Source organism: Choloepus didactylus, chromosome 8, assembly GCF_015220235.1.
Source record: "Choloepus didactylus isolate mChoDid1 chromosome 8, mChoDid1.pri, whole genome shotgun sequence".
Lineage (NCBI taxonomy): Eukaryota > Metazoa > Chordata > Mammalia > Pilosa > Megalonychidae > Choloepus > Choloepus didactylus.
The window spans coordinates 129,414,856-129,436,231 of record NC_051314.1 but is presented as its reverse complement, the minus strand read 5'-3'; the positions used below and the strand labels follow the sequence as shown (position 1 = coordinate 129,436,231).

The window sequence follows — 21,376 nt, the reverse complement described above, 5'->3', positions numbered from 1 at the left end:
GCAAGTTTATCTGGCGCTCTTGATAAAAGCCAAAGGCATGGTATCCCTGTTGTAATCATAATGACATGACCTTTGTGGCAAACACACTACAAACAAAAATAATCAGCCCTTGGCACAGGAAGGACAGAGAAGAAGCCCAGGTGATGCAGAAGATAAAAATGAAGGCATTGGGTACTGGGTCAGGGCATGATTCCAGAGAACTGGGTCAGGCCAGGGCACTTGGTGAAAGAAGAAAGGTGATCCTCATCAATTTTGCCCTGAGCTATATTTATTTGATAAACATAGTTTCATTCAGAAAAGTGAATGCATAATTCAAAATGATTTAACTATATTTAAAGGCAAACATTTTGAATCTGTTTTTTGTTTTCCCACCTCTTAAGACCTAATATGAATCATAGCGAGGCTGAGTGTGGAACGAGGATGTGGTAGAGCAGGGTAAGGCAGCATACAACCCCTTTGTAAATGGGATAACATACAAAGCACCAGTATGATACCGTGTGACCCAGGGCCTTTGAATGGACCTAGCCAACCCCACAGGGGCCACCAGAAGCAGGAACTTGTGACTGCTCAGTCTCAGATAGTGTCTGTAGTCCCCAGTATTTGTCTAGACTGCCTCCTATGTGTTGTCCTGACCTGCTGTTTCTTGCTCTTACCTTATCTGGCTGTCAGATTCTTTGACTATTTCAGGCCCTCTACAATAAAAGTTGGCATGCCCCAGCTCAAAGAATAGGTCCTTTTCCAGCCTTCTCCCACTAGTTCAGACAAAAAGTAGAGCCAGCCCCAGGTCCAACATCCCCAGGTGAGGTAGGGATAGATAGATGAAGATAGATAGATGGACAGACAGATATTAATGTCAACTCTTGTAAGACCAAGTGTAAAACAGCACCTGTAGGATTTCAGAAATAATTTTGATGCTTTGGTTGATGAGGTGCTCCCAAAGAAAATCTTGAGTGGATTAAGGATGAAAAGTATCAGTAAAAGGCCAGGCAGGGTGGAGATGGTCCCGTTTACACTGAGGGGTAGGGCCACTGAGCAGAGCAGATCCAGAACCCTAAATCCTGTCCAGACTAAGGCCTTTGCTAGGAACTATGACAGTCAGTGACAGGACCTGGATGTTGGATCCAACTACTCTGGTTTGAGTCCCCCTTCCACCACTCTACCATGTTATCTTGCTGAACCTCTTTCCTCATCCTGCAATCTGGAATAATGATAGAACCTCACAAGACTGTTGCGTGAATTACATGAAATAATACAAGGGGAATGTGCTTTGCACAAATTGCTTTCAAAGTCTTGACCACAGCGCATACACAATGTAAATTAAATGAGCCAGTATATACATTTAAACATACACAATTAAAGGTTTCATGAAAACTTTTGCCTAACTATTGGGAGTCGCTGGGTATTTTCTATTATGGTTATTAAATGATTCTCAGGGATGGATGGGTCTGATGGCTACAAGTCTTCATCGCCAGGACAACAAATGAAGAGGTCAAGGTTATTAGGTCAAGTCCTAGATAAGCCCTGTTACCAAGGCAACGGCTCGGCCACGTCAGGGTTGGTCGTCTACCACGAGCTGTAGCACTAGGGAGGAAAGGAGAGGCCTCTTCCCCTGTCACTCACATCTAAGCCCGCCTTCAGGCCAGGAGGGCTCGGAAGACCCGCCTCATCTGTGGATAAGCGAGGAGGGCGGGGATTGGAGGACCGGCGGTGAGGTCACTTTCCACTTTAGGTGGCGTTCCGCTCGGGCGGCTGTACGGAGGGGTCCCGGGAACATTCGACGAGACTCCTCGGTCCCTCGGCCCTTGGAAGTGCAATGAGATCGGTTAGCTACGTGCAGCGCGTAGCCCTGGAGTTTAGCGGGAGCCTCTTCCCACACGCAATCTGCCTGGGAGACGTGGACAACGATACCGTAAGTGCATGCGCACTGCAGGAGACGCAGCCTGGATCTGCGCAGGGGCGGGGCGTGCCAAGGAAGTGAAAGAGGCTGCGGGAGGTGTGCCACGTGAGCAGGGAGCATGCGCATTGGGTCTGCTTGGTGGACCTGGACGTCGTCACCTAATTTATTAGTTGGTCTGATATCCTGGGAATATTTTTTAAGGGGTTGGGTAGTGATCCCTCTGCCTAATTCGGTAACTAGCTCACAGTACGAACCTAATAAAACTCTAGCGGCCAAATTTCCTGCATCACGGCTTCAGTAGTCAAGCGTGCCATCACCTCTCAAACCACTCTACCTTTCAAAGCCTCAAATCTTTTTTTCAGCCGTAAGTTGGAAATGGTACTACCGCGCTGCCTGTAGCTCTGCTCCTTCTAAGACTTTTCTGACCCTCCAGTTAGTCTCTCCCTCCCTGCTTAACATCGCTTTAAAATGCCCCTCTGGAAAGATAAAGACTGGGACTGTATATCTCAGTGAAACCTAGGGTGCTCAACATTGTAATAAAAGGTACAAATATGTTTTTACATGAGCTAGAATATCAACATCGCAAGGTGTTAAAAATAGGGTAGGATTGGGGGGGAAATACAATCAGTGCAAACTAGAGACTGTAATTAAGAGAAACATTGTATTGTGTTTCCTGTAATATAACAAAGGCAATATACCAAAGCTAAATGCATGGGGGAGGTGGTACATAGGGGAAGGGTATGGGACTCCTGGCATTGGTGATGTTGTCTGACTCTTTATTCTACTTTAGTTTAATGCTCTCTTTCCTTTTGTTGCTTTCTAGCTGCCATGTTTTTTTTCTCTCAGTTTCTTTTTTCTTTTTCTTTTGTCTCTCTACCTTCTTTGACTCTTCCTCCTCCTTTGTGGAAGAAATGGAGATGTCCTTATACAGATAGTGGCGATGGTGCTGAGTACATAAATACGTGACTATACAGGGAACCAACGATTGTTTACTTAGGCCGGAATGTGTGGTGCGTGAACAAAACCATCTAAAAAAACTGGGTTGATGAAGAAATCTTGAGGACACTATATTGAGTGAAATAAGACAGACACATAAGGACAAATATTGCAGGGTCTCACTGATATGAACTAGTTGTAATATGTAAACTCATAGACATGAAATATAAGTTACCAGGATATAGAACGAGGCTAAAGAATGGGGAGCATTTGTTATTATGAGCAGATGAGCAGAATGTTCAACTAGGGTGAACTTAAATGTTTGGAGATGGATGGAGGTGATGGTAGCATGTTGTGAGAATAACTAACAGTGCTGAATGATACGTGAATGTGGTGGAAAGGGTAGGCTCAGAGTCACATATGTCACCAGAAGGAAACTTGGAGGTTAAAAGATGGGAATATATAAAACAGAGAACCTTGTGGTGGACAATGTCCTTGATTAACTGTACAAATATTAGAAATCTCTCTCACAAACTAAAACAAATGTATGACACTATAACTAGAAGTTAATAATAGAGGGGCATATAGGAAAAAATATATACCTACTGCAAACTATACTACAGATAGTAGTATTTTAACTCTTTCATCGACAGTAACAAATGTACTATACCAAAACTGAATCAGTAATGGAAGGGGGGTGGTTACAGGTATGGGAGGATTGGAGTTTCCTTCTTTTGTCTTTATTTCTTTTCTGGAGTAATGAAAATGTTCTAAAAATTGAAAAAAAAATTTGTGGTGTTGGATGCACAGCTGTATGATGGTGCCATGGGCAACTGATTGTACGCTTTGGATCTTTGGATAATTGTATGGTATGTGAACAATCTCAATAATTAAAAAAAATTTTTTTAAAATGCCCTTCTGACATAATGCTAAGCGAAATAAGCCAGGCACAAAAAGAGAAATATTATATGCTACCACTAATGTGAACTTTGAAAAATATAAAACAAATGGCTTATAATGTAGAATGTAGGGGAACTAGCAATAGAGAGCAATTAAGGAAGGGGGAACAATAATCCAAGAAGAACAGATAAGCTATTTAACGTTCTGGGGATGCCCAGGAATGACTATGGTCTGTTAATTTCTGATGGATATAGTAGGAACAAGTTCCCAGAAATGTTGCTATATTAGGTAACTTTCTTGGGGTAAAGTAGGAACATGTTGGAAGTTAAGCAGTTATCTTAGGTTAGTTGTCTTTTTCTTACTCCCTTGTTATGGTCTCTTTAAAATGTTCTTTTATTGTATGTTTGTTTTCTTTTTAACTTTTTTTTCATACAGTTGATTTAAAAAAGAAAGGAAAGTTAAAAAAAAAAACAAGGAAAAAAAAAAAAGATGCAGTGCCCCCTTGAGGAGCCTGTGGAGAATGCAGGGGTATTCGCCTACCCCACCTCCATGGTTGCTAACATGACCACAGACATAGGGGACTGGTGGTTTGATGGGTTGAGCCCTCTACCACAGGTTTTACCCTTGGGAAGACGGTTGCTGCAAAGGAGAGGCTAGGCCTCCCTATGGTTGTGCCTAAGAGCCTCCTCCCGAATGCCTCTTTGTTGCTCAGATGTGGCCCTGTCTCTCTAGCTAAGCCAACTTGAAAGGTGAAATCACTGCCCTCCCCCCTACGTGGGATCAGACACCCAGGGGAGTGAATCTCCCTGGCAACGTGGAATATGACTCCCGGGGAAGAATGTAGACCCAGCATCGTGGGACAGAGAACATCTTCTTGACCAAAAGGGGGATGTGAAAGGAAATGAAATAAGCTTCAGTGGCAGAGAGAATCCAAAAGGAGCCGAGAGGTCACTCTGGTGGGCACTCTTACGCACACTTTAGACAACCCTTTTTAGGTTCTAAAGAATTGGGGTAGCTGGTGGTGGATACCTGAAACTATCAAACTACAACCCAGAACCCATGAATCTCGAAGACAGTTGTATAAAAATGTAGCTTATGAGGGGTGACAAGGGGATTGGGAAAGCCATAAGGACCACACTCCACTTCATCTAGTTTATGGATGGATGAGTAGAAAAATAGGGGAAGGAAACAAACAGACAAAGGTACCCAGTGTTCTTTTTTACTTCAATTGCTCTTTTTCACTCTAATTATTATTCTTGTTATTCTTGTGTGTGTGCTAATGAAGGTGTCAGGGATTGATTTGGGTGATGAATGTACAACTATGTAATGGTACTGTGAACAATCGAAAGTACGATTTGTTTTGTATGACTGCGTGGTATATGAATATATCTCAATAAAATGAAGGTTTAAAAAAAAAAAAAAAAAAAAAAAAAAGACATAATGCTGAGCAAAATAAGCCAGGCACAAAAAGAGACATATTGTATGTTACCACTAATGTGAATTCTGTGAAAAATGTACAATGTTTTATACTGTAGAATGTAGGGGACCTAGAGATACCAATTAGTGGAGGGGGAATGATAATCTAATAAGAACAGATAAACTATGGAGGGTAATCTCATTGTTATGGGAATGCTCAGGAATGATTATGGTTTGTAAACTTTCTTGGATATAGTAAGATCATGTTGGAAGCAATAGAGTTATTTTAGGTTTTTTTTTCTCTTATTCCTTTGTTTTCTTAGGGGTTGTTAATTTTCTTGGGGTATGGTAGGAACATGTTGGAAGCAATGTAGTTATTTTAGATTATTTGTTTTTCTTACTCCTCTGTTTGGACATGGTTTATTAATTTTCTTGGGGTATGGTAGGAACATATTGGAAGCAAAGTAATTATTTTAGGTTATTTGTTTTCCTTAATCCATTGCTTTGTTTGAAATGTTGTGGGGTTTTTTTGGTTGTTGTTTGCCTGTTTGTTTTTAATTTTTTGATAAACAAAGTTAAAAAATTGAAAAAAAATCAGTAGAAAAATGGGAGTAAAAACTAAATGACAAATAGGGTGGGATGGGGGATGGTTTGGGTATTCTCTTTTCACTTTTATTTTTTATTCTTATTCTGATTCTTTCTGATGTAAGGAAAATGTTCAGAAATAGATTGTGGTGATGAACGCATAACTATATGATCATACTGTGAACAGTTGATTGTATACCATGGATGACTGTATGGTTTGTGAATATATTTCAATAAAACTGAATTTAAAAAAAAAAAAAAAAATGCCCTTCTGCTCCCTTACACTCAGACATCACGCTGAAATAGGTGGGGCTCCTTCTCTGCCTCGCCTTCTCAGCTCCTCCGCCTGGGCCAACAGTTGCCCACAGCACCCCAGTCTTAGTAAAGTCTGGTGTCGACAATGCCTGCTCCATAGTCTGTACAGGTGTCTGGCAGCTTGAAAGCGCTACACCTTTGTTGACTTGCAGAACAAGCTCCAGCTACCTTTAATTCCATCAGCAGTAACTCCTTTTCTCGCTGTTTAAATGAGTTAATAAATGAGGTAAAGCCAAACAAATCCTGGCGCAGTTGAGGCTTAGTAAGTGTTAGCTCTGGTGTTGTTAATATTTGTAATTAGTATTCTAAGTTTCTGCAAATGTTTACTGAACTGCCTATTTTGTGGCAAGGACTCTGCTACATTCTGGAAGTTCAAAGATGAATAAGACAATCCCGGTCCTAAGGAAGCTCGTAATTTAGTTGGGTCATAGTCATAAGAATAACAAAATGTAACTGAGGTTTGCTAATTAAAATATATAAAGGGTACTGGGGTGGAGCATCAAAGAGTTACGGGGCTGTTGATGGTGTCAGAGGCTCTTTTTTCCCATTCTTTATCTTTTTGATCATTATCAATGGCCTTTTTCATCTTTTTAATGCAAAGCACCCTATTCTCCTCTTTCCTGGCCCCATCTCCCAACTTTGCTTCCCTGCTTCTCATCCCCACCTCCCTAAGTGTTCAATAGGCTTTTTTTTTCCCTGAAAGACAAGGACTAAAGCGTCCTTTTTTTCTCTCTCTCTCTTCCTAGAGCTGTGATGCAGAAGGCATTTTATGAGGGCTGTTTTGGCTCTACCCATTCTAGGGAGGACAAAGTTATTCTCATAAATCTGTATTATGTTTTGGGAAGCTTTCACATTTCAGTATACCAAACAGGACAATTTTATGAGAAAATCGAGGGAGGGACATCACTTTTAAGTAGCAAATTAACAAAGTGACTTTAGATGTGCATTCTTTTCCATTTTATCTGATTGCCTTCTTAGTTTAAAAGGAAAGCATGGGGGGGTGCTATACGGGAATCCTGTATTTTATGCATGATTGTTTTATAAACCCATAACTTCTCTAATAAAGAAAAAAATAGAAAAAAAAAGCAGCCCCACTGGTTTTTCAATTAAATTGCTTTACTTTTTATTTAAATTACTGAGCAAATTTCTGACTGCACTAAATAATAAAGTGAAAACAGAAAATTGGTCAAAAAAAAAGGGAAGCATACGTAATGTATATCAAAGCACTTTTTTTCATAGCACCAACTCTTTTGGAATTGTACTTCTCTAAGTGAATTGCATTACTACACACTCAGTTCAACAATATTAACTCTCCCCACCGGAGTTACAAGCTCCATTACTACAAAGGGCAGACATTTTTAATCTCTGTCACTGCCATGGGGCTTAGGATGGGTGCCTTCATGTTGGGCCTACTAAGATTTTATTTATCAAAACCCTTAGTCTAAATTTCTTTGAAATGGATTTATTGCCTGCTGAGTCAGTGGGAAGAGCCAAGAATAAGAACACACACCCTTTAGGACTGCCCACCAAACTGTAGCTGCATGGCAGAGAGAGCCATAGGAAGGTTGAAGTAGATCACAGAATGAGCTTGCCTCCTTTTTCCTTCAGCATTTTTGACCCAGTGGTGCACTCTTCAGCTGGGGTTTAGTGTCACAGAGTGACCTCCAGAGGCCAGAGTTAGGATCAGCCACAGAGAAGCACAGCTGCTGGGGAGAGCATGATAGCTGCTGGAAAGCAGATGGGCTGCCCTGGACATGCCTGGCCAACATCGACTTATGCAAAGAGCTTCCCACCCAGTTTTATGATTTTACTCTGGTGTCTGTACCCCTGTTGAACTATGAGATCCTTTTCAGCAAGGAGCCTGCAGCATTTATCTTTTTATCCCCAACTGGTTGACCAGCCTTTCATTAGAATTTTTCTTGTTTCTTAAAAAAGTAGTTTTTGCTATTTGTCCATTAAATAAATGTTTAATAAGGGCCTACTATATGCTATGGCATTTGTTGAGTGAACATATTAAAAAATAAGAATGGATTGTAGGAAAGATGCTAAGTTTCCCCAGCGTTGGAGGTAATAAACCAAGAAGGCTGGAAAACCACCTGATATTGGTACTCATCATAAGCCGATCATTGTTCTAAGTGCTTCCCTCTATTAACTGAGTTCTCACAACAACTTTATGAGATAGATACTCTTATTATCCTTGGTTGAAAGATGAAAAAAATTAGGTGGAGAGAGCTGGATTCAAATCCAGGCATTTGCACTCTGAACCCTTCCAGTGTGTATTCTCTCCTATGTGTCCATAGAGGTCCAGGGCAGTTAAAATGGAAACATCAGGTATAGGGAGTTTGAAGTTTTGTGTGTTGTGGGTTTTTTTTTTCTCCCGATTTTAAACTTTTTATTTTGAAATGCAGGACAATCACAAAAATAATACATATCCTACAACAAAGAATTCCAACATAGCCACCTGTTCCCATTTGCTAATGCTGCCATTATGCAAAATGCCGGAAATGGATTGACTTTTATAAAGGGGATTTATTAGGTTACATGTTCACAGTTCTAAGGCCATAAAAATTTCCAAATTAAGGCGTCAACAAGATTGTACATCCACTTAAGAAAGGCCAATGGCGTCCGGAACACCCCTGTCATCTGGGAAGGCACGTGGCTGGCGTCTGCTGGTCCTTCACTCCCAGGTTGTGTTTCAAAATGGCTTTCTCCAAAATATCTCTGGGCTTCTGCCTTCGCTCCTCTCTCTCAGCCTCTGTGCATCCTTGCTTCTTTCTCCCAGGGCACTTCTCTTTAAGTATCTGGGGTTCCTCTCTTAGCTTCTCTGGGGCAAATTCTGGGCTAGCATCTCCAAACATCCCCAAGCATCAGCAAGCATCTGGGTCTGTGTTGGCTCTTAGTTTCTTAAATACTCCAGTAAATTAATCAAGACCCACCCTAAATGGGCAGGGCTACACCTCCATGGAAATACTCTAATCAAAAGTATCACCCACAGTTGGATGAGTCACATCTCCATGGAAACAGTCAAAAGTTTCCATCCTATTCAAAAGACTAATAAATCTGTCCCCACAAGATTCCATTAAAGAAAATGACTTTTCTGGGGGACATAATAAATCCAAACCAGCATACCACACCACCCCCAAATATCCAGATCCACCAATTTTAATATTTTGCCACATTTGCTGTATCATTCTATTTACCCATCAGTCTATCAATTCTTCTGTCTATCTGTCTGGGTATGTATCAGTCGATTTTCTGAACACTTGTGTGTAGGTTGTTTATACCATGCTTCATGAACACGCATCACTGCCATGTACATTCCCTAAGAACAAGGATTTTCACTTATGGAACCACCTTAAGTGCAGTTATCAAGTTCAAGAAATTTAACATGATATAAAGCTTATAGCCTATAGTCCAAATTTTTCATTTGTCCCAACAATGTCCTTCTGAGCCTTTGTTCTTCCCTTGTTAGATCCCATCCAAGATCATGAACTGCCTTTAATTGTGTCTTTTTGTTGCTCTTTCCTTTTTTTTTTTAATTGTGGGAATGTATATACAACATAAAATTTCCAATCTCGGCCATTTCCAAGCATATCATTCAGTGGGATTATTCGTGTTTACTACGTTGTGGTGCCCTCATCACTTCCCATTACTAAAACTTTCCCATCTCCCCAAATAGAAACCCTACACCCATTATGCATTACCTTCCCATTACCCCTGTTCCCTGCCCCAGGCAACTTGAATTCTAATCTCTCTGTGAGATTGCATATTCTCCAATATTTTCTTTGTAGTTACCTTGGGGCTTAATTTTAACAATCTAAATCTTTAACAGTCTTGTTTCCTTTGATACCAACATAACTTCAGTAGTATACACAAACTAAGTTCCTATACCCCTTTATATAGTTCTTATCATAAATTATATGATTATGCATTGTGAATCCAAAACCACTGATTTTCATTATGTTTTATGCATTTGCCTTTTAGATCCTGTTGGCTATACAAAGTGGAGTTACAAGCCAGAAATACAATACCACTGGCATTTTTATTTACCCACATCATTCCCCTTACCAGAAATGTTTATTTCTTCATACAGCTTCCATATATTGTGTATTGTCCTTTCATTTCAACCTGCAGAACTCTCTTTAGCATCTCTAATAGGGCCGGTCTAGTGGTGACAAACTTCTTTGGTTTTTGTTTATCTGGGAATGTCTTAATCTCTCCCTCAGTTTTGAAAGACAGTTTTGCCAGATATAGAATACTTGGGTGGAAATTTTTTTGCTTTCGGCACTTTAAATATGTTGCCCCACTGCCTTCTCCATGGATTCTGATGAAAAATTGGCGCTTAGTCTTATTGAGGCTCCCTTTTTTGTGACATGTTGCTTCTCGCTTACAGCTTTCAGAATTCTCTCTTTATCTTTGGCATTCGACAGTTTTATTTTGATTTTCTGTGGCATGTGTCTGTTTGGGTTTATCCTGTTTGGAGTTCATTGAACGGCTTGGATGTATATGTTCATGTCATTCATTAAATTTGGGAGTTATCACCTATTATTTCTTTGAATATTCTCTCTGCCCCTTTTTCTCTTCTCCTTCTGGGGTTCCCACAGTGTGTATATTGTTGGCTTGATGGTGCCCCACAGGTTCCTCAGGCTCTGTTCACTTTTATTCATTCTCTCTTCCTTCTGCTCCTCGGAAGAATGATTTCATTCGTCTAATCTTCAGGTTCACTGATTTGTTCTGCCAGCTCCAATCTGCTGTTGAACCCTCTGGGGAATTTTTAATTTCTGTTACTGTGGTCTTCCACTCTGTTTGGTTCCTTTTCATAATTTCCATCTCTCTATGGATATTCTCTTTGCGTTCATCTGTCATTTTCCTGATTTCCTTTAGTTCTTTGTCTGTGTTTTCCTTTAGCTCTTTGAGCATATTTAGGATCATTTTTTATAAGTCTTTGTCTGGTATGTCCCCTGTGTAGTCTTCCTCATTGATGTTGCTATTAATTTTCTCCATTGCCTGAGTCATCACTTCTTATTTTCTAGGTATGGGTTGTAATCTTTTGTTGAAACCTGGACATTTTGATATTTTAATGTGCCAAGACTGGAATTTAGATTCTGAGGCACCTGTTCCTTAAACTTGTCATAGTGCTATGACAGAAGCTTGAATGCCAAGAGCTAAAAAATAAAAACTTTTAAAAAAGGAGAAAAAAAAGAAAACCCCTTCCCCAGGCTTTGCAAATTCACCTGAGTGAGGGCTCTTCCTTCAGGGCTAACCATACATTGCATTTAGGGAATAGCTCAAAGCCAAAGCCACGGGGCCTCCCTGATCCTTTCAGTGCACATGCCTTGTCTTGGGCATGCATTGTGGCCCTGGGAATTCCCCCTCCTCCCCAGGACACAGTTTCCTCCTGGTCCCAGGCACTGCACTGTATGCCCTCCAGCCAGCAGTCCCTTACCCCAGGCAGCCACTTGACAGCTCACTCACAGAGTTCTGTGTAGCAGAGCTCTGTGAGCCGCCTTCTACATCCAGAGCACATTCTGGGACAGTGCATCCCTCAGGCCACCGCCAGACAGATTGGGCCAGGCAGACATGCTCCCAGTGTGTGCACGAGGTTATCTCTGCTCCCTCCGGAACCTGGACCAGGGATCCCCTGCGGGAATATGGGTAGCTCCACACTGAGCTCCTGACAGGTGGAGGTGGGCACAGCCAGGGCTCCATGAGGTCCTCCACTTTTAAATAGCCTTTTTTTTCATTCAGTGCTTGCCCATTCAGTTACCGCAATCCTTTAACTGTTTTCTGGAGCTTTGAGAAAGATGTTTCTGCCAGTTCTCGTTGGTTATTCACAGCTTCAGTGGCAGGATGGATCTTGAAGTATGTCACTCCGGCATCTTGACTTGGCGGGGAGAGGTGAGGGTTGACATTTGAAGTAAGTAAACAAGCTTCATGCCTCTATGATCTTATCATCCCACCAGAAATTCGTAAGTTTTAAAAACTAAATCTAAGATTCAAGTAAAGTAAGTCATTATTAATAAATCCTAAGTTGCTCCTAACTTCCTTCTGTTGATCGTTTATCTCTTTGTTGTCTTAGAGTTAAATCTCTTGAGAGTCTAATATTACTCCATCCTATTTGGGGGACAGAAAGAGAGGGGGTTGACTGTATCCTCAGGGGGAAATCATGAAGCTGTTTGTGGAAATAGGGTTTGAAGCCACCACATTATTATTAGCCCCTGGAGAGGCAGTAGGCTTTAGGAAGCCCCCAGGCAGTGGAGCACCCAGATGCAGAACAGTGGAGAAGACTCAAGGTGCAGGGAGCCTCCCTCCTGAGGCCTCAGGCACCACTTGAGGGCACCAGGAGCCCAGATCAAGGGTGCTGCCCCCCCCCCAGCGCCCCCCTCGTGCTCTGGTCCCGCCTGCACCCCCACCCCCACATGTTCCCTCCTACAAGATCAAAAGGTTTTGCTAGAGGAGGGAGGGCCTCCCTGTCTTTTTATTTGGCCTCTGATCAAAGACAAGATCTAAAGTTAGATTCTCCAGAAGTTATATATCTTGGGCTCTTGTCAAAACTTACTCAGTTTATAATGGACAAGTTAGAAGAGCCGAAGTCAGGCATGTGGAACGTTGAGCAGCTCATCTGTCAGGCTTTCTGGGATGGATCAAAGATTCTGTATCACACCCATTCCTTGTCCCTCTCCTACTCTAACACACATACACTAAACGGAAATAAAGGAGCTCTAGGAAACTAAGATTGCATTGGTCCTATAGATTTCTTTTTTGGGGGGCTTGGGGGTGGGTGGGTGGTTTAAACAATGAGAATTTCTTGTCTCATAGTTTGGGGGCCTAGAAGGCTGGCTTCTTTCTGGGGTCATTAGCAATCTGGTGCAGGCTTGCTGTAGTCCTTGGGTTTCCTTGGCATGCATCTCTGTCTTATGTTACATGGTGATGTCCTCCTTTTTAGCTTCTCTGACTTTCCATTTCTCTTTATAAGGACTCCAGTACTGGATTAAGACCTATCCCCATCCAGTTGGGCCACACCTTAACTAAGAATAACATCTTCATGAAGTCCTGTTTACAGTGGGTTCACACCCACAGGAATGCAGATTAAGAACCTGTCTCTGTTGGGGTACATAATTCAATCTGCCACAATAATTAAAGGAATAAAATTAAAATGAGAATGTCACATTTTTTTTTAACCTGTTGTATTGGCATAGACTAAGAAGTCTGGTAATACAAAAGGTGGATGAGGGGGCAAGCAGATGCAAATAATCACAGTTAGCAAATGTTACTCGGTACAGTCTTTTTGAAGGACTATTTGGCAATATTTTCAAACTTTAAATGTACTTCTCTCCCCAGAAATTCCACTTCTGGAATATATTTACATATATGGTCAGTAAAGCAATTTGTTATAGGCAAAACAAAGCAACCATCAAACTAGAAAGAATCTAAGCGGCCATCAGCAAGGGAATGGGACAGGTTGGTAAATTTTGGCAAATCCATATGATGCATTCTGATAGGCTTAGCTAGCAAGTATCTTGCACTCAACCTAATGTCTACCCCATCAAGGAGGGGTAGGGAATGGGGAAAGCAGGAGTTGGAGCATTTGAAGGCAAGAAGACATCATGCTGTTACCACCAGGAGGATTTTGTGTTTGGCAATTTCATGAGCTTCACTAAACACTTCAATCAGGGAAGACCAGTTTCCCAAAGGAAAGGGCAATTGATGTTAACAAAAGAGGTGAATATGAGTATTGATTATGCCAAAAGAACAGCTGTTAATGGCAGTATTGGCTGAAGTTCCCATGCGGTATCAGTCTTATTTTCATACTGGTGGTGACAGGTGCTCCTTATTTGTTGAGGGACACCCAGTAGCTTTTTTTAAATGTAATTTTATTGAGATATATCCATACATCATACAATGCATCTAAAGTATACAATCAGTGACTCACATAGCTGTGCATTCATCACCTCAATCGATTTTAGAACATTTTCATTACTCCAAAAAAAAAAAGAGAGAAAACCCAAAACATCCCATACCCTTATCCCTCCAATCATTGACCCCTAGTATTGGTGTAGTATATTTGTTACCATTGATGAAAGAATATTAAGGTATTACTGTTAACTATAGTACGTAGTTTGCAGTAGGTGCATTTTTTTCCCATCTACCCGTCTGCTATTAACTCCTTGTAATAGTGATGTGCATTTGTCCTAGTTCATGAAAGATTTCTGTATTTCTACAGTTAATCACCATCGTTATCCACCACAAGATGTACTGTGTTATACAGCCCCATGTTTTAACCTCTGGCTTTCCTTCTGGTGACGTATGTGACTCTAAACTTCCCCTGTTAGCCACACCAATAGATTTTTAATAACGCTGATGAAGATAGACGTTGAGGTCCTGTGCTTTCCCAGAATGGGCTGAGTAGAGAAGCACTCGACGCGGTTCTGCAGGATCCCATCCTAACACTCCCTTCTCTCTCCTTTTGAAGTTAAACGAACTGGTGGTGGGAGACACCAGCGGGAAGCTGTCGGTGTATAAGAATGATGACAGCCGTCCGTGGCTCACCTGCTCCTGCCAGGGATTGGTCGGTATTCAGTAGTCTTGAAGGGAGAAGGATTCTTTCTTTCCAGGGGCTGTCCAGGGCAAGTCACACACAGGAGCTCACCAGCATCTCCTGTCTCACCCGCTACTCAGCCTGGTGCTCTCTCAGCTGCTCCCCCCCTCCCCAACGAGGCTGGGTTGGGTTTGGGGGTTGGTTGGTTTGTTTTATATTTGTTGTGGACTGCCTCCTCTGGTACAAAACTGCCTAAGGTTGTCTGATCTTACAAAATATAATAGAAAATGTGGTTAATAATTTGAGTAAGTCCAAAAAGACAATAGTCTGACAATATTAGGCATGGGGTTGTTTTGTTTGATCTTGTTTTCTTAAATCCAAATTGGCTGTTGTCTGGGTAAACCAAACCTGCAGCAAAATAACTTGATTAATGCAAACTATCAATGTAGGTCATGCAGGACAGACTTTCAGCAGATGGTGGTACTTAGGCTACCCCCTCCTTCTGGCCTCGCCAAGCTCAGGGAACGCTGGCCTCCCCGTGTGTCTCCCTCAGCCCTCCCTTTCTTTTCTTGCAGCTGACCTGCGTTGGGGTTGGAGATGTCTGTAATAGAGGCAAGGTAAGAACTTCAGGGGACCTTGGGACTTTGCTAGGACTCTGAAGCCTTATTTGACCCCTGTCTTGGGGTGGAAATCTGTGAAGAGTTCAAGGCTTCAGTTCTGACCTCCATCATCTGTCAAGGTTGGACCCAAACCCCCTTCCCCACCCCATGGCTCTTGTACCTCTGTGTCCCTCAGAACCTGGTGGTGGCGGTGAGTGCTGAAGGCTGGTTTCTCTTGTTCGACCTGACCCCAGCCAAGGTCCTGGATGCTTCTGGGCACCATGAGACCCTTGTGGGAGAGGAGCAGCGTCCAGTCTTCAAGCAGCACATCCCTGCCAACACCAAGGTCATGCTGATCAGCGATATAGGTGGGCATGGCTCCCGCGCAGGCAGCTGGGGGGCAGATAGGAGTCATGGGCAATAGAGCAGTTGCCAGGGGCTGGGGATGTCAGCGTTCACTTCTGAGCTTATAACATATTTAACAGGGAGTTACTGAGCTCCTGTTACGAACCGGGGTAGCCAAAGTGAATAAAACAGGCAAAGATCACTGCCCTGTTGGAGCTTATGAGCAAGACAGAAAATCAGCAGTAAATTCTGGAAGAAAATTAATTAGTATATCCAAAGGTAATTAGTGCTATGGAAAAAAGTAAAATGCAGAACAGGGCTAGAGAGTTCCGATGTGACGGTCAGGGAGCAATTTTAAGTGGAGCTGTCAGGGAAGTCCTTGCTGAGAAGATGGTCAAAGATGGAAGGAGGTAAGGGAACGAACCATCCAGATACAGGGCTGATGTTTTGACCAGAAGCTGTCTCAAAGGTGGTGATAAATATGTGGGATGAATCCAAGAGGAGAAGTACTAGAAGTGATAGGACCTGCAGAAAAGATAGATGGGTAGGGTGTTGGAAGCACTAGGAAGGGAAGAGAGCCAGGTACCAGGTTCATACTGAGGGAGGTGGGTAGCCCAGCAGATCAGCCATAAACTTCCACTGGATAAAAGGTGTCAGTGGTGGCGACATCAGCAGAGGTGTCGTGGGAAGGTGGGGAGGGGGTGGCAGGGGCAGGGTGCTTATAGCATTCAGGCTGATGGATGCAGATTCAGCTGCAAACCAGTCTTGTTCTCTGAACCCACAGACGGAGATGGGCGCTGCGAGCTGGTGGTGGGTTACACAGACCGCGTGGTGCGGGCTTTCCGTTGGGAAGATCTGGGTGAGGGCACTGAGCATCTGACTGGGAAGCTGGTGTTGCTCAAGAAATGGATGCTGGAGGGTCAGGTGAGAGGCTGAGCTGGGCACCAAGGCACACAGGGGGTGGGAGGAAGGCCTTCCAGAGGGGGCTTGTGGGAGAGCAGTCGTGGAGGAGGGTGGGAAAGGGAAATTAACTTGTTGAGAAAGATCTGATGAAGACACTTGCAAATCAGGGTCTTAGGAGAAATTACTAATAGTAAGCAAAGAGGGCTGAACACTGGGCTAAGAATTAGGAGCGTGAAGAAGTGATAGGATGTGGTTTGGAGTGTGTCAGGATGTGACCCCCCGTTGGGGCCTGTACAGTGGGCAGCAGGTGGCCTAGGTGGAGAGGATGGCACAGGGCAGGAGCCCTGTAAATTCTAGAATTTCTCTTCCACCTGCCACCTTTAAAGCCTGAAGGACTGTTCCCAGTACCCCTGCCCCATCTTGCTCCCCTGCTCCCCTGTTCTCTGTGGGGTCCCACATCCTTCTCTCTCTCCATTTCCCGGTGTAGGTGGACAGTCTCTCAGTGACACCAGGGCCCCTGGGTGTTCCTGAACTGATGGTGTCCCAGCCAGGCTGTGCCTATGCAATTCTACTGTGTACCTGGATCAAGGACGCTGAGTCCCCCCCTGCCTCCGAGGGGATCACGGAAGGCAGCCAGTAAGGGGGAACAGGCCGCAGGTGGGGTGGGTACTCCAGGATGGCATCCGGCAGTGAGATGGGTCTGCAGTGGACAGAGCTGCTTCATCTAGGCCCACACCCAAGCACCTGTGCTCCATTAAGGAAGATTATTTGGGGACCCAGGGAATTCTGGGCTCTAGCCTTATAGGACCTGGAAGAGGTTCCGTGGCTCTCACCTGGCAGCTCTGTTCCTCTGCTCCTTACCACATGGGTCAGACGGGATCAGCGATAGGCTTCCAAGGTCCTGGAGAACCAAGCTCACTGGGTCCCCCACTTAGCCTGCTTGCCCTCCTGCCCACAGGGAGACCCCCACTGCCCCCCGAGACGTGGTGCTGCACCAGACCTCTGGACGCATCCACAACAAGAATGTCTCCACCCGTCTCATAGGCAGCATCAAACAAGGTGAAGTTGGGGCAGGGAAGGTTGCCAGGGGGCAGGCGTCAGTTCTGGGAAGCAGAGACACAGGGCCTCGCCCTCCTTCTAGACCTGTCCTTCCCTCCCTGCTGTTGGCTGCCCCTGATCCTGTGTGCTCTGATCCTGCCCTGTCCCTAACCATTTTCTCCTTCTGGTCCTCCTGTCCCACCCCACAGGCCACGGCCCTGAGAGTGGTGGCTCTGGCCTCTTTGCCCTCTGTACCCTGGACGGTGAGTTCTGGGCCAGCCCATGGGGCAGTACCGGGATGGGGTGGTAGGTGACATGCCTGTGGGGTCTGCTCAGAGCTCTGTCCCACCCACGCCCAGCCTGCCTCTCCCTGCTGCAGGCACCCTGAAGCTCATGGAAGAAGCGGACAAGCTTCTGTGGTCGGTGCAGGTGGATCACCAGCTTTTCGCCCTAGAGAAGTTAGACGTCACAGTGAGTGGGGAGCCTGGCAGGGAAGCATTTTCTGGCCTTCTCCACATCGAGAGACTCGATTTACGTCAGGCCATCACACAATGCCGTTAATTCTCAACCTTTATCTTAAGTCACTTTATTTTTTATTTATTTTTTTTTTTTTTCATGTAGGGTCATGTAAAACATTTTAATGACTTTGGAGGGCTACACCAAAGTAAAATAAAGATACTTCATTACAGAACTATATTTAAATATTAATTCTTCATACTAACAGAACACCAACTAGAGGAGGGAAAAGATTTCATAATTAATATGTTAAGTCACTTTAAAAGGGTTGAAATCAATCTGAAGTAAGTTTGTTTCCACTTTTACACATTTCTTAACTCCATTTTCTCCTATACCACTGGAAAAGGTATCGATTTGATACCTTTCAGCAAAAGTAATAGCCCCGAAGACAGAGAAGTTACATAAGAGTCTAGAAATGAGTGATTAGTCCCAGTTCTAGATGTACATCTTACAGTTTTTTCTTTTCCATCTGTGAGTCTCTTGAGTAGGGCTGTGGCCCCTGAATGGGCAGATGGGTAGAGGAGAAAAGGCATGAGCTCCAAAGTCAGGTGGAGCCAGATCTGGGTTTGAGCCCTGATGCTGCCACTGCCCAGCTGAGTGGCCTTGGGCAAGAGGCTTGGTTTCTAGAAGCTGAAGTTGCCTCGGTGTGAAGTCGGGAATCATGTTGCCTGCTTTGTAGGGCTGCCGGGAGCATGTATCAGGTGGCACATTTGGTGGCCCCAATTGGTGCCCGGCCCATGGGGACATTTAATAGAGGGTTGTCATCTTTCCCAGCTTGCTTTTGTCTCTCAGAGTCAAGTCCACTGCCCTTAATGTTTCATCCAGCCCCCGACATTAGATCCCTTTCTAAAACAGCTCCTCGTCATGGCTACATCCTTGTCTCTGGACTTTTTCAGGGCAATGGACATGAGGAGGTGGTGGCTTGTGCCTGGGACGGACAGACGTATATTATTGATCACAACCGCACGGTTGTCCGCTTCCAGGTGGATGAAAATATCCGCGCCTTCTGTGCAGGTGGGACCCTCTGCTCCCCCAACCCATGGCCCCTCATTAACCACCCTTGTTGGCATCTCATTTCCACTCTCAAATTACCCCTAATATAAATGTTCATAAATAAATTAGTTCTTTAGCGCTTCACTTTTCCATTAAAGGATGATGGGCAGGTACAAAATTGCCATCTTTAAAGTTTTAAGTAATTAATAAAAGACAGTGAGATCTCCATCTTTGGATATTTTAACAAATGAGTTGGGTTCTCGTCTATGTCTGCGATGTATGAAGACCTCTGAAAGTTCTTTCCAGTCCAGGCATCCAGAACTCCATAATGAAAAGTCTCCCAGTGCATTTTCACTAGTTCCAAATTGAGGACCCTGGAAACAGCATTAATTTGGGGGGTGACCAGCAAACGTCTTTGGTTAGTAAAATGATAACACCCAGAACAGTTCTGTAGTAGCTACTCCAGTGACCCAAAGGGTTAATAATCCTTTGAAGAAAGGGTTGGCACCTATAAGAAGCCAGTCGTATAAGGACTATTCTTATGTTTCTTCTGATCACGTTTGCTCATCTTTCCCTTGGACTAGCAAAACTGCCCCCCATTCATTCCAAGGGATACCTCTAAAATGGGAAAACCAACAACCACCACCTTTGTAAATACTGGTCTGCCTGGTTTTTGTTGCTGTGGTTCTCCATATTTGGATAAACAGATTGATACCAGGCCTTTTATCTATTTTATTGCTTTCCCAATGGAGAAGGGATTGAAAGAGGGCCTTTTGTTTTTGGCTGGTCCTCCGTGGGAGGGTCGGAACTGCTGACTCCAAATGCCCATGTCTTGCTTTCTGTTCTCCCACCACTGGGACTGAGGCACCCTGACCTTTGCCCCCCTCCCACATCCCCCAGGCCTGTACGCCTGCAAAGAGGGCCGCAACAGCCCCTGCCTCGTGTACGTCACGTTCAACCAGAAGATCTACGTGTACTGGGAGGTGCAGCTGGAACGGATGGAGTCAACCAACCTGCTGAAACTGCTGGAGGCTGAGCCAGAGTACCAGAGCCTGCTGCTGGAGCTGGGCGTGGGTGAGTCCCAGGAGAGCTGCGGGGGCCCAGCCACCAAGACCCCCACGGCCTCTCACCAGCCCCCTCTGCACCCTCAGATCCTGATGACCTCACTGCGGCCCGTGCCCTGCTTCACCAGACGCTCTACCATCCTGACCGGCCCCTGCCACGGGCTCTCTCCAGCCTCCAGGGCCCCACCTAGCTGGACTTGCCCAAGGGATCCGTGGTATTGGCAGGACAGGGACCGTGCATTATAGAACAGCCTCTGTATGGGCCTGGAAGGTTGGTGGCCTCCCTGTGGTGAACGTGAATGATTTAGACCTTGCGACCTTTTGGTGAAAGACACACAAGTTCCCCCTTGGTCAGTCTCCCCGTGTACTGCACCATCACATCAGTGGAGCTGTAGGATCCCGGCCTTGTTCCAGATCATCTGGGCCTGCCTGCCCCCACCCCCACACCCCCAGACCCCCAGAGCTCCCAACTTTCATGTGGACAACAGAGACTTGTTTGTGAGGAGGGTGCACGAATCTTTTGCATGGCCCCAATGCCCATAAAGAAAGCAGGCTTCAGGGCTCGGGGGTGGCGGAGGCGAGGGCTGCTCCCCCTGCCAGGCTGCGTCTTCCAGGGCACAGCTCCAGGTCACTGACATTACAACAGTACAAGAACGGCAGACAGTGTCACTAGCCACTTCTGCTTTGCTTTGCTTTGGTTTTAAGGGCTCTTGCAGGACATTTTACAGTCCGGGTCTTACTCTGTCCCTGGCAACCCTGAGATGATTTTCCTCAGTTTATTGAAAAACACTGGGTCAGTGTTTTTGTTTTGTTTTGTTTTGTTTTGTTTCTGAACTTTGCCATATATTCCAAGTATTAGGAGCTTCTTAATCCTTGCCCCCATTCCTCCTACCACCCACTTCCCCCCAAATAAGACAATAAAACAACAGATATTTAAAAGCTGGCACAAGTGGGTGATCCAGATCACAGTGAGAATTCTAGCTTGGGCCATTTATGTTCCTTTTGACCTTGATTCTCTGCACTCTAAATTAGTGTTTTTCACATTGTAGGCTGCAATCCTTCGGTGAGTTGTGGCCAGCGTTTTTTTTTTTTTGTTTTGTTTTAATAAAAGAAATAGAATAAAATAGAATAGAAAATATCAGCATACATTGCTCACAGCATGGGTAAGTATTGTGTTGTCCCAGTGTGTGTATACTTGTGTAGTGAGCGCAATGTAAAATATATTTCCTACTGTGAGCTGTGGTCAAAAGAGTTTGGGAGCCAGTGTTCTAAATCACACTGACCCCAGCCAGATGAGCCCACCCGGGAGGGGCAGCATTTCACATTTCCT

The 21,376-nt window shown here is 44.3% G+C and overlaps 1 protein-coding gene across 1 annotated transcript; it reads left to right on the top strand.

Moving 5' to 3' along the window:
• Positions 1–1,668: 1,668 nt before the first annotated feature.
• On the top strand, positions 1,669–20,992 carry ITFG2 (integrin alpha FG-GAP repeat containing 2). The gene is made up of 12 exons (XM_037847974.1): positions 1,669–1,909; positions 14,523–14,618; positions 15,164–15,205; positions 15,384–15,555; positions 16,317–16,456; positions 16,923–17,071; positions 17,394–17,494; positions 17,683–17,736; positions 17,853–17,944; positions 18,886–19,003; positions 19,883–20,056; positions 20,134–20,992. Exons 1-12 carry the CDS (start codon positions 1,814–1,816, stop codon positions 20,235–20,237), a joined length of 1,338 nt encoding a protein of 445 aa, XP_037703902.1. The 5' UTR covers positions 1,669–1,813; the 3' UTR covers positions 20,238–20,992.
• Positions 20,993–21,376: the final 384 nt, after the last annotated feature.

Bases quoted from the DNA above. Each gene is read 5' to 3' on its own strand.
- ITFG2 (XM_037847974.1), top strand. From the start codon at position 1,814: ATGAGATCGGTTAGCTACGTGCAGCGCGTAGCCCTGGAGTTTAGCGGG. The intron at 14,619-15,163 runs GTCGGTATTCAG...CTTTTCTTGCAG, and splicing joins CCTGCTCCTGCCAGGGATTG to CTGACCTGCGTTGGGGTTGG. The intron at 15,206-15,383 runs GTAAGAACTTCA...TGTGTCCCTCAG, and splicing joins ATGTCTGTAATAGAGGCAAG to AACCTGGTGGTGGCGGTGAG.